Source organism: Trichosurus vulpecula, chromosome 5 (genome assembly GCF_011100635.1).
Source record: "Trichosurus vulpecula isolate mTriVul1 chromosome 5, mTriVul1.pri, whole genome shotgun sequence".
Lineage (NCBI taxonomy): Eukaryota > Metazoa > Chordata > Mammalia > Diprotodontia > Phalangeridae > Trichosurus > Trichosurus vulpecula.
In genome coordinates this window covers 28066141-28079777 of record NC_050577.1, presented here as the reverse complement: position 1 = coordinate 28079777, position 13637 = coordinate 28066141, and the positions used below count along the sequence as shown (strand labels likewise).

General features: G+C 41.3%; 1 protein-coding gene across 5 annotated transcripts in view; it reads right to left on the bottom strand.

Annotated features, from left to right (window-relative positions):
- NEK10 (NIMA related kinase 10) overlaps positions 1-13637 on the bottom strand; it is a 202775-nt gene that overhangs the window by 16107 nt on the left and 173031 nt on the right. For 4 of the 5 annotated variants that reach the window (XM_036760443.1, XM_036760441.1, XM_036760442.1 and 1 more), the window contains 2 exons: positions 10569-10669; positions 741-851 (listed from right to left, as the gene is read on the bottom strand). In XM_036760443.1, coding sequence (XP_036616338.1) covers positions 741-851; positions 10569-10669 — 212 coding nt within the window. Of the gene's footprint in view, positions 1-740; positions 852-10568; positions 10703-13637 lie in introns of all 5 variants that reach the window. The other variant, XM_036760445.1, reaches the window with a different exon arrangement.

Here is a 13637-nt window from a genome sequence, read left to right as displayed (position 1 = left end):
TGCTTTGCAAACCTTAATGCTCTATATAAATGTTATCTGTGTTGTTGTTGTTGTTATTATAATCATCGTTACTCCTTCCCTGAATGTGCTCACTGAACGGTGTGTGACTTGTGTCTATCTGAGAATGGGGAATCTGGTGGGCCCTCCTCAAAAAGGTGCCCTAGTAAAGGAGCGTTACCAGGTGGCCCCGGCCTTGGCACTGCTTCTCTGTGGAGCTTCTAAAACTCCTCTATGCTTTAGGGGCACAAAGGGGCAGCCTACCCACCCAAGTGCAGCAAATCATACAATCTCAGAGCAGGAGAGGACCTCAAAGGTCCATCTGATGGATGAGAATACGGGGCTTCAGAGCTGGAAAATGACTTGTTCACCATCACAAAGCCAGCACACAACAGCCCAGGGCTAGAACTCTAGTTCTCTGAGTCATAGTGAAGTCTCTGAATAGTAGCAGCTAAAGGGGTAAGATATTTTTTAAAATTATATTTACATAAAACAACAATTCAGCTCTTCAGATTTCTTTTATCACCATAGTCTTCAAGGAAGAAAGATAGCTGGAAAAATCAAGGAAGCAATTTAAAGTGTTGCTTTCCCTCATTCTGCACCTTGAGCATCAAAAGTTCCCCTGGGCTCTGCACGGAGAATCAATGAGGGCATCATGGGAAAGAGAACGGGTCCCTCGCCCCCGCCCCAATGCACTGTGGTTAATACCAGGAGGAGTTACTGCTATATACAGACGACCGTACCTTTTTAATTTCGGATTTCAGGTTACAAGGATTGCTCTGCTGGCTGAAGAGGGATTTCTTGAATCTCTCGATAACCCTTCTTTTCAAATTGTGATGCAAAGCAGGGGGGAGCTGCAGGAAACAAGAAAACAAGGGTGATGCCCTCACTGAGACCACCACAGAGCAGCCCTGGAGGTCCTTTGGATGGAAAGGCTACGTGCTGATACTTAACAGTATTCAAAGAGGAACTGGAACTTAGTTCTTAGACTGGGGACTGATTACATAATTTTTTGTGTATGCGTATGTATATGAATATATATGTGTGTGTATACACACACATACACATCTATACGTATGTACAGGCACACATATGTATACTCTCTATATCTTTCTATATATTATACTATATATGCCCATATTGCCCATATACTACTATGCTCTGCATACTACAAATATACATATAAAATTATATTTATATATATACATATATATATTTATATATTCAGTTTCTATATTTAAAAGACTGCCTTTATTTGCTTCTCACTTTTCATTTTTATCAATACCATGTCGCCATTTGCCATGACCAAAAATGTTATTGTTATTCCTCAAATACCACATTTTATCTCTTACATCCACACCTTTGAACTAACCATGCTCCATTCTTGGAAAGGCCTTCCTTCTCACCTCTGCCTCTCAGAATCCCTAATTTCCTTCAAAGCTTAGTTTAAATGTCATTCCTTATATGAAGCCTTTACTGACCCTAGTGTCTTTCCCAAAAAAAATTACCTTGCATTTATTTTGCATATTATTTATATATGTACACATTGTCCCTCCCAGGTAAACGTAGGAGCCTTGAAGGCCAACATTTTTTCATTTCAGTCTTTGTATCCCTAGCACCTACTACACGGCTTAATAAATGCTTATTGATCAAATTCCATAATATCCAAATGGGTCTTGACTAAGTCCACCCAAAAACTAATTTACATACAGAGCTCCATCATCAAGGCACAAGGTGGTGTCACATGTTTACTGGGAGCTTGACACCAGGGCAATAGATGAGAGGGGAACCACAAGGTCTCTTAGGGGCCAGGAAGGATTAAATCCAGAAAATGGGATCATAAGATTTGGACCTTGAGGGGTTAAGCTGGGTGGCCTCTGAGGTCCCTTCCAGCTTAAGATCCACTATTTTATTAGCACAGAAATTAAGTTTCAGACTAGGGAAGTGACTTGCCAAGAAATGCTCAGGAAGCGAGTAGTAGAAACCAGAATTTGAACCGATGTCCTTGAATTGGTTCCAAATACTACAGGAAGACTGACAAAGGAGCTAGTGTAATAAAGGAGGAGGACTGCCTCTCCATCAGGAGGGGAGGACATACAGCTAGTGCACCTAGGACTGACAGACAGGGACATGTCGAGCTGATGAGGACAGTCCATGGGAGAGTCCCCATCTGATGACCTTGATTTTCTGTAAAGAAGTTGACTCAAGGTCTCTATAGAGAAGATATTTATAGGGATAGAGGGAAGATATTTAGTCATAGCCCCATCAAAGAAAAAATGATCTGGATGCCACAACATAATAGGAAATGAATGAAAACACCAAAAACGCTAAAACACAGCCCGCTCAGATGAACGCAGGTTCTTCCCTGTACCAAAAAATAAAAATAAATCCCAGACTGTGCCATTGCACCCTTTCTCCTATTCCCTGTCAGTGCCAATAAGTAAATACTGCTCCTAGAAAGAGCAAAACATACTTACTGCCTCCATTATATGCCCACCAGTCCCTCTCCCAACTTCTTACAATCTGGCTTCTGTGCCCACCACTCTACTGACAACATCGCTCCTCATTGTTAAGGAAAATACTTTGTCAGACTTCCAAGTGATGATCCATAGTAACATCAGTCTGTCAATAAACATTTATTAAGTGCCTACTATGTGCCAGGCACTGTGCTAAGCTCTGGGGATACAAAAAGAGGCAAAAGACAGTTCCTGTCCTCAAAAAGTTTACAATCTAATGGGGGAGACAACATAGAAACAAATGTGCACAAAGCAAGCTAGATGCAAAATAAGTAGGAAATATTTCATTATTATCAGTATGTCTCCAGTTACTAATGATGTCCTTAAACCAGATGGAACACTGTGAGCTCCCTCTTTTCACCAATTCTGCCCTTCAGATCACCTCATCCTCACGCTCAATTTTCTTCTTCTTTGCTTTACCTCCTTTCACAGCCTAAATCTCTGAACAAGATGTCTACACACATTACCTTTACTGCCTCACTTCCCAGTCCCTTTTCAACCTCTTGCAATCTGGTTGTCATTTAACTGAAATGAGTGCTCCAACAGCCTTTTGTTTTATTGTCTTTCAGTTCTTATGCTGTAGTATATAACAAAGTTGACTGACCATTCTTGGCAAAGATACTGGAGTGGTTTGCCATTTTCTTCTCCAACTCATTTTATAGATAAGGAAACTGAGGCAGACAGGGTTAAATGACTTGCTCAGGGTCACAGAGCTAGGAAGTATCTGAGGCCAGACAAGGCTTCCTGACTCCAAGCCTCCATTGCATCACTTAGCTGTCCCTACATTCTCTCTTACTTTTATGAAAAAACAACAGTCTCCTCTAATTAGCTTTGAAAGCCCTTCACAGTCGGGCCCCAGTAGACTTTTCAAGGATTCCCCCCTGCCCATTTTTTATGCCTTCAAGCATTCTGCCCTTCTGCTCGTACTGGCCACCTTGCTATCCCCCCATAGGACATCCATCTCCCATGTGCCTTTGCAGTTTGTCCCCATTCTTCCTCACCTCCTTCCTGAAGAATCAGTAAAATTTCTTCCAAGTTCAATTCAAGCCCCACCTCCTACCAAAGGCCTCTCCTGTTCCCACTAGTTGCTAGTGCCTTCCCTAGGGAAAATACTCTATGGAAATAGCAAAGTGCAGTGGGTGGAACAGCCAGAAAGACCCGGGTTTGAATCCTGTCTCAGACACTTAACAGCTGTGTGACCTTGGACCAAGAATTTAACCTTTCAGCCTCAATTTCTTCACCTGAAAATTTAGTACCTGTCTCATAGGGTTGTTGTGAGACCAAACATTATAAGACATGTTTTGCAAACCTTGTAAACCACGAAAAGTTATAAATGTTATTTCCTTTGTACATTTTGTTTTCCCCATGTATTGTAAATTCCATGAGGGCGGGAACTAGGATATTTTTGTTTTTATTTGCCTAGCACCTGGCATAGTGCCTGGCATACAATAGATGCTTAATTATTATCCTTGGTACTGTCAAATGGTTCAGCACCAGGAATGAAAAGGGTTTTTTGTTAATGGAAATGACATTAAATAAGTCATCAACATCTCCTTTGCCACTGCACCCTAAGGACCATGGAATTTTTCCATCTGACTTGAAAGCAAAGCCTTCCATATAGGTTGTTTCCCGCCCCCCCCCATTGAATGGGAGCCCCTTGAGAGCAGGAATTTATCTTCCTTTACTATTTATTTCCCAGTGGTTAGTATAATGCTTTGCATCTCTTAGGTGTTCAATAAATGCTTTATTCATTCCTTTGTTCAATAAATGCTCACTGAATTAATATTTTCTCAAGAAAAGAAATAGCCTCCTAAATGGTCTTCTGATGTCTCATCTATCACTTCTTGCACTCATCTTCCACACTTCTACCTGAGTGATCTTCGGATGTAGTACTATGACCACATCATTCTTCTATTCAAAAGACTTTCAGTGGCTTCCCATTGGCCACCAAATCAATATAAATCATGATCCTGGCACTAGAGAATCTTCCCAAATTTCTCAGCATTTTGCCTAGATTTTGCACTCTCCCTTGCTTCATAGTGTTTTTGTCTTGGTTTTTTTTATTTTTGCACATTTTTCCTTATTTGAACTACACTTGAGAATAAGGTCTATGTTATACAATACAGGCATTTGGTAAATGTTTGTTAAATTGAACTAATTGAGCTGTGATGAATGAAAGACAAAAGAAAAGGTAGAAACATGACAGGGAAGAAAGGAGGTGGTAGGGAAGAGTCTGTCCCAGAGAGTCATAGTAATCTCTCCAAAGCCTGCTAGACAATTCCTTATGCCAAAAATCAGACTTGTCATCAACTCAGAACAAGCTGGTAAATTGCCTAGGATGGTCTTGACATACATATAAAGAGGGAGAAAGATGTACAATCAGCTATTTTATCTATACTGAGCATTCATAATTCAGGAATGTATTACTTGGGAATCATCTCCTCATTACCACTCCTTCCAGAGGGGATGTTTCCAATACTAGCTTTCAGTCATCAGGTGATAAATTCAAATTAGTCTGGAACTCCTGAATATAATTATAATGGGAAACTTCCAACTAACTCAGGTCTGCATTTATTACTTACAACAGGCTGAAAATAACTTTTTAATATCAACAACCTCTTCAGTCCAATTAAGATTTATACATAAGGCAGTATTAGAACACAGTTTTATTAAGATTAATGAAGATACTTAGCATTTATATGACACTTTAAGGTTTACAAAGCACTGTACAAATCTGATCCTTAAAAAGCCCTAAGATGTAGGTGCTGTTGTTATCCACAATTTATAGAGGAAGAAATTGAGGCTGACAAAGGTTATGGGATTTGTCCAAGGTCACACAGCTACTAAGGATCTGAGGTACATTCGAACTTGGTTCTCCTTGACTTCAAGTTTAGCTATCCATTGCACCACCCGACTAGTGCATCAGCATGGCCTACGCCCCATCTCTAAGTTTTCCAGGTAAGTTTTTACATCACCCATTAATCAAGAACTCAGGCTACAATTTAAATAATTATCTGTGAGACTGCTCTTGTATACAAAATAATTCATCTTTGTAGAGCATTTTAAGAATGATGCTAACTCTATGGGTTCCAACTTTTGCCTGCCTTGCAAATGCATGCAAGGAAATCAGGTAAGTGGGTGCGGATGGATCAGCATAAACTCCCAACTATTAGAAAAAGAAGTCCAAGTATGAACGCCCTGCTAGTGGAAGAGTGGCCACTATCGTAATTTTCACTGAATTGCTGAATCTGAGTGTAAGCAGGGATCTCAGCAGCCATGTGGTCATGACAGTGTGTCAATGAGTGTCACCCTTCAAGCAGCCCATTCCATTTTCAGAGTTTTTTTTGTTTGTTTAATCGTTTTTCAGTCGTGTCTAATTTTCCATGACCCCATTTGGGGTTTTCTTGCCAAAGATCCAAGAGTGGCTTGCCATTTCCTTCTCCAGCTCATTTTATGGTTGAAGAAACTGAGACAAACAGGGTTAAGTGACTTGCCTAGGGTCACACAGCTAGTAAGTGTCTGAGGCTGAATTTGAACTCAGGAAGATGAATCTTCCTGACTCCAGGGCCAGCACTCTCCCCACTGCCTCTCTGTTCCACTTTGGGACACCTCAAATCATTAGGAATATTTCCACCGACTTATAAAGCCTACCTTTCTCTCCCCTTCTCCAAAAGACAGCCCTTCAAATAACTGATCACAGATAGCATGTTGCCCAAAGTCTTCTCCCCCCAGGCTCAACATACCCGTTTCCTTCAAATGATTCTTACATGATATGGACTCGAGGCTCTTCATTTCTTTCATCGTGCCATTTTGTATATACTGAGCATTCATAATTTAGGAATGTATTACTTGGAAATCATCTCATTACCACTCCTTCCAGAGGGAATGTTTCCAATACTGACACTGTCCGGCTTATCAATCTACTTTTTAAATCATGGCTCTCACAACTGATCCCAATACTTCACCTGAGCTAGGATGAGGGCACAGCATCATAGTACTATCCACCTCCCTCTTCCTGGAAGCTCCATGTCTCAGACCGAGATGGCCTTAGCTCTTTGGCTGCCATATCACCCTGCAGATCCATTAAAATCCCCAGATCTTTTTCCGAACAATTGTGGTCTACCCCTGCCTCCCGGCTCTTATAGTTGTGAAGCTGACTTTTTGTACCCAAATGCAAGACTTTACATTTGTCTCTGTTGAATATTAATACCTTACCAGACTTAGCCCAATGATCTATCCTGTCAAGATCCTTTGGGACTTCTGTTATCTAAGGCATGAGTTTCTCTCCCAGTCTTGTGTCATCTGCTAATTCCAAGTCCATGATAAAACATGGAACATCACAGGGCCATGCCCAGATCCGTGGGGCACTCCCTTGGAAAATTCTAATCATTTTAAAATTAAGGGACTGTTCTGACTACTCTTTGAGTCTGGCCATCCAATGAGCTTTGTAATCATAGCAACATAAAGGACGGAGGATATCCTATTCTTTGCTACTGGTATTTTGTTGGGTCTATTTTTGTGTTTTGGTGTTTTGTATTTTATTCCCCTGCTTGGAAAAAAAATAGTAATTGTCGTACAAATAAGGTTTGGCTGAATTGATCTCTGCAGGCAGCTTTCTTCTAGGCAGCTGGTCAGTTTTAAAAGCTGCTGCATATTCAAAGTATTGTTATTTTAAGAACATTTATCAAAACAAAAATCCCAGACATCCCTGTTTCAAAGCAAGGTGACTACATTGACTGAATGGCTCATTCCTAAGCAGCCGCCCAGGAGGGCCCCTGCACTAATGGAGAAACCAATCACATCAGACATCGTATAAGCTCAAACATAGGTTTTGGTTTCCAGCGAGTGAAATTATCAACAAACTCCACTCTTGGCTTGCTGGCCTAAGACTGCCATTTTAGTTTTGACAAAAATAGATGTCAAATCAGTGAAGACAGGGTAAGGATGTTAACATCCTGCCTTTTAAAATAGTTGCTTTTACATTATTTTTGCAGAGCCAACCAACCCGTTTCCATGGAAACTGCATCGAAAAGGCCCCAGCAGCCAAAAGCCAGAAATCTCCCTTGAATGTTTCATCTGGCAGTTGTCAATCGCTCTCTGTACCTGCAACTTTGAGTAATGGTCCCAGCCTAAGTCTACCAGAGTTCAGGCTCAGAAATAGGTCCATAAAAAGAAATTTGGCTAGGGCCACTCTGCTTTGTATCCACCAGAGTAACAGATGTAACGTTATCAGGGACAGACTCTTGGTTCTGATCCGGCATTTGAGGCTGATACAGAACTGCAATTTTAGACTTGGCTTCGCTGCTTTGCTTTAAAAGCACCTACTTGGTTTAGCGCCGCAGGTTAAAGTCCCCAAGAGGGATATCACTTCCTCCCATGTACGATGTTATAAACTTTGAATTATTCTGCAAATATATTTTTAATCAAAAAACTTAGAGCACTGAATCCCATCTTGCCAGGGAGGGAGGAATTATTTGTTAACCCATGGCAGCTTAAGAGCCCAAAAGAAGGTATTTATAAGAGTTTTACTTTTACCTTAATAATACTTGGAAAACAGATAAAGAGACCTAATAGCTCCATAATAAAAATCATTTATTGTGTATAAATTAACATGGCAGGCATAAAGAAACTATATATAAATTTAAAAACATATTTTTACTCCACAGAATCGTCAGGAGCTCAAGGAGCTACTAAGGTTATTTCCATTAAAATAAAGTTAAAGCTTATTTTTAAACTAGAATTCACTATCTTTTTAATGGAAATCCTTTTGAAATAGAAAATAATGCTTGGATAGGGATCAAAGGCAATTGCTTCATTGCAGTAATACCTTATTTATCTGATTTTGTAAGGGAAAGAAGTATTCTACATAACTGAAGTTTCAGATAACTGAAGCTTAATGGAATAATCACTTATTAAGCACCTACTAGGTGCCAGGCACTGTGTGCTTTATCAATATTATCTTGGGTAATCCTCACAACAACCGTGGGAGGCAGGCGCTATTATTATCCTCATTTTACAGATGAGCAAACTGAGGAAGACTGGGATGCCCAGGGTCACACTGCTAATAAGTGTCTGAAGCCCACATCTGACTCGAGGCCCAGTGCTCTAGCCACTAGCTGCCTGCTGGACTTGCAGTTCAAATTCAGCCTCAGATACTTACTAGCTGTGTGCTTCTGGACAAGTAATTTAACCTTTGTCTACCTCACCTGTAAAATGGGGATATAATGCCCCCTGTCTCCCGGGTCTTTGTAAGATAACACTCACGAAAGGCTTCGCAAGCCCTAAAACCCTAAGCAAATTCTAGCCAATGTTATTAGCACGAGTATTATTCAGGGAACTTACAGTCTAGTAGGAAGACAATAACGGCCCAGGATGTGATAAGTTCTTCAAAACGCAGGTGGGGCTCCACAGTTTTAGAAGAAGATCCCTATTTATCTGGCTCCTCCTTCAGAGGGGCCCACCTGACACTGGAGGAGCCACTCAGCATCCTCCCTTCAGGTCTCCAGAGGTATTTAGAGGGAGGGGAAACGGCATTGCCACTTCCCCCCAGGACCCAGGGGAAATGGCCACCGAGCTGAGACACACTACCTAGGCACTGGGAGACAGAGGACATTAGGATTCACTCATCCAAGCCAACACACATTTCAATCAATTACTAAACAGGGATTAAGCACCTACTATGTGCCAGGCACTGTGCTGAGTGCTGGAGATACAAAAAGAAGCAAAAGGCAGTCTCTGCCCTCAAGGAGCTTACAGTCTAATATGGGAAAACAACATGCAGACAAATCTATACAAGGCCAGTCACATACAGGATAAATAGGAAATATATAACAGGGAAGGCAGCAGAATTAAGAGGGGTTGGGGAAGGTTCCAGGAAACGATTTTAGTTGGGATATTAGTTGGATTTAAGTTGCCAGAGAAGTCAGTAAGTGGACAGTGAGGGACAGTGTTCTAGGCACAGGGGACAACAGCTGGGGAAAATGCCTGGAGTAAGAGGGGGTGTCACTGGATGGAAGAGTATGTGGTGGGGACTGAGGTCTAAGAAGACTGGAAAGGTAAGACCTACTATGTGCCCAACTCTGTCCAAGGGAGACAATGCCAAATGAAACAGCCCCTGCCTTCATGGAGCTTATATTAGAGGAGGTGAAACATGTGCCCATAGTAAACACAAAATATTAAGAGGCTGTCTGCACGGCACCCGGCGGAGGGATAGCCTGCCTGTCTGTGCCCTTTACTGCATATGGAAAAGCCTGGAGCAGAGCGTCTCTTATTGGTGTTCCCAGGCCCTGCGAAAGAAGAGGAAGCCCCCAGAGGGTGCCCAAAGTGGGGTTTCTGTGCCAAGAGGAAACCTCTGTTTTGTAGAAGACCTATAAAATCTGTGATGGTTCCTAGAGCTTTTTAAAAACAATGAGATCACTTAGTTGTCCAGAAATAAACAGTAGGGAGCATGATGGAGTAAAAAGAACGAGGGGCCTGGGAGCAGGAGAAAGCTGGACATTGTAGAGAGAGTTGGGTTCATACACTTCCTTCAACATTTACTAGCTGTGAGACCTGGCCAAACCAACCAACCCCTCTGGGCCTCAGTTTCCTCATCTGTAAAAATATAACAAACAGGTCTCCAGGGCCAGCAAGGGCTGTCTGTCTCCAGCACATCGTTGTATGTAAGTATTACCTTTGATCTATGAGATACGGCAAGTCCTATTCCTTCTAGATTCAAGGCAGCCCCTTCTGGCTCTCTCTCTGCTTTTCTGGAAACCCAATCCTCTCTGCCAGCCCCATATCCAAGAATCTGAATGGCTAGTCTTTGAAATACATGCTTGTTTCTTTGACATCAACAATATACAATAACTTACAATCAAGGAACTATGAGACCCAGGTTCCCTGAGACCTAGTCACTCACCTAACTCTCTCACCTGTTGGCCAGAAACTGGCTCCCACCATGCTAAGATGGAAAGTGAGATAGTAAGATTCACTGCTCTGAGGCATCCAAAGTCACCAGTAGAGCCACCGGCAGACATTGGAGACAAAAGAGCAGGAACAGGCGGGGGCTCTTACCTGGGTGATGTAGATAATTTTGTGCAGCTGAATTAAGATTTGCTGAATGGGATCGCTGATCTGCCGCACTTTTCTCTGGGACACAGCGATCCCCGCAGAAGCTGGAGAAGATGATGCCACAGTTAGAACACGACCTACACTTTGTGCTTTCCAAAGTAAGTATTAGTGAGCCCTATTGTAATAAGCAAAGGGACTTTGCTGTGTTTAATTCTGTAAATGATGTATAAAATTGGGGAAAAATAGCAGCCACCCTCAATTCCCCAGCAAAAGGAAAGTCCTTCAGAACAGCTGCAAGGTTTCACCAGTTGGGATGACTGAATACATGATTCCTTTGTTCTTATTAGCCTGACAGCACCTGGTCACTAGAAGATTTGGCTCTGAAAGTTCACCATCACAATATGCAGAATGAGACACAGCCAAAGTAGGAATTAGTCTTACTTGACTATGAATATTTGTTACAATCATTTGGTTTTCTTTGGGGGGAAGAGTGGGAGGAAAGATAATTTTTAATTTTTTTTTAAATTTACCATTCAGGAAAGAGGCTGTTTAATTCTTCTTGGGTACTTTTGCCTATAATTAGTATTTGCTACCAACACTGATGTTCTAACAGCCAAGCTTTAGGTGTAGCTCACAGGATCTTAAGAGTTAGTATTGGAAAGGACCTTAGAAGGTCATCATGTCCAACCCTCTTATTTTTAAGATGAAGAAAGTCCTGGAGAGACTGAACAACTTGCCAAAGGTCACACGGCCAGCCAGCAAGTGTCTCAGGCAGGATTTGAACCCAGGTCTTCCAGACTCCATGTCCAGTGCCCTATTCACTTCAAGGCTGGCAAGATTTTCTACTCATGATCCTTTAAAAAATTAAAAATATAACTCTTTATTAAAACAATTAAATGGTAACACTACATAGGACAAGGGATCATGTGCTAGAAGAAATGCACACCTAAGTACAATTAAATATAATCTTCATATCTTTACTATTAGAGATACATTTTTCACCTTGGTTTTTTTCCCCAAGGACCAAGTAGAAACTTCTCTTTAACTCACTTCAAATCCTTAGGTTAGCAGACCATTGGTGTTGAAATGCCAGCAGACTGCCTTTGATGGTCACCACAATTCCCCTTTCATGCCCCCAAAGCCCCATCAACCTTGCGGCCACTAATGCCCCATTTTTCCATTGCTCTGTCCTCTCCATCGGTCTCTTCCTTTCCTCTATCTTCCAACATTTACACAGCCCAAAAAGTGAGAGGATACAGTACATCCATTCTCTGCCCACTCTATCCCACCATGACTGCTGGGAGTGGTCCCTTCCTCCCTGAATCTCTCAGTCCTTTCTCTGACCTCGATTAGGTATTCAATCCCACTCTAACTTGTATGATAGGTATTTGTGTCCTTGTCTCCCAAACTTTTGAGGGCAAGTTTTGTGTCATTTTGTGGTCACCTTTGTAATCCTACCAGTTAATACTTAATATATGTTTGTGTCAATGAACTGAATAACAGAACACCTTTCTCTTTCCTTACCCAACGTTTAGCACAATGCCTGGCACATAGGCACCTAATAAATGCTGTCTTACACCCTCCCTGAACCCCTCATTTCTTGGCTTTCTGGGGAAGACCTTAGATGACTGAAGTTGAAAAAGTTATTCTCTTATTAAGAGTCCCAACAGTATTTAATTTAATTATTTAATGCATACTGGCTTCTGGTGGAAGTGTTTTCAGAACGAGCTTGTATCTCTTCACTTGAAAAGTTACATTAAAAGCATGCAAACAATTTTTTTTGAGTTTTTAAAAGGCTGAAAAATAGTCTCACCACAGACATTATGAAATGTTTTCAAGATATAAAAATAAAAATAAAATATCATCTACATTCCTAATGGTATACTTTTTGTCTCTCTTTTTATTTGCTAAATAAACTTTGCTGATATCTTTTGTTATTACACCGTTTGCCTGAATTTTCCCCTGTGTTCTTCCCCTTCTAGAGAGTCATCGCATAAAAGAATGTGTTTTAAAAGAGGAAAAACAGAAAGCATATGAGCAAAAGTAATCAACACCACTGCAGCAAAAAAATCAGACAATATATGCAATGTTCCACAGCTAATGACCCCTCATCTCTGTAAATGGGTGTAGGGAGATACTGAAGTAGCATCATTAACTGTTTTTAAACATTTTTTCATGGGTTTACTCATAAAATCTCAATGGAAAATACCCAATGGTAAGAGTATGTGCAGCTTCCTGCTTTAAATAACTTCCAGGAGCATTCCAGAGCCCGAGTCCTGACTCCAACCTTCCCTTTCAGCATCACCTCTTGGACTGTGAGGTTGGATTTAGTAAACTGCCTCCTAGGCAGGGAGTGGGGAGAAGGGGAGGGAGCGGGAAGAGGAGGACGGAGATCTACTACAATCTGAAAGAGTGGACTTCTCTCTGAAGCCTAAATCAGCCACTGTTTTCCACCAGCAGCATCACTGCCTAAGAGTTCACATAACCTGTTGCCTGTCAGTGGCTGACTTACTGAACATAATTTTAAAAATGTCTCTTTGTATCCAGTCCCACCGTCCAAACCAGAGCAGCCAAGCACAGTGTGGCAACATGGATGTTTCAATAGGAACACTCCCTTTTGCACTTTCTGAAGCTTAAATGTGAGCCAACATTGTTACAATGTTGGTTTTCTATTTTTGTACAGTTTGAGGTGCCTACCATAGCTAAGTAGCTGGATTTTCCCAGTGACTATTTAACTCTGAAAATGTATCAGGAGGGACATGATGATACATGTTAGAGAATGAAAAACCAGCCAACCACAAGTACGATTTTATCAGTTGCTCTAAATATAAACCAAGAGAGCTAAGTTAAAGAGAGACCTCAATTTTTAGACAGCAGACTTGATTTTTAATGGGAATTTGGGGATTTTTTTTAAAAAAGGAAACCTTCTTGAAAGTATTCCAGATTCCTGATCTTTCAGCTTTACAGATGCCATGTGAAACACCTGATGTCTTCAGTTTCTCATCTGTAAAATGGGGGGAAGGCTGGACTAGATCGCGCCTAAAGTTCTATCCATCTCTAAATCTGTGATCC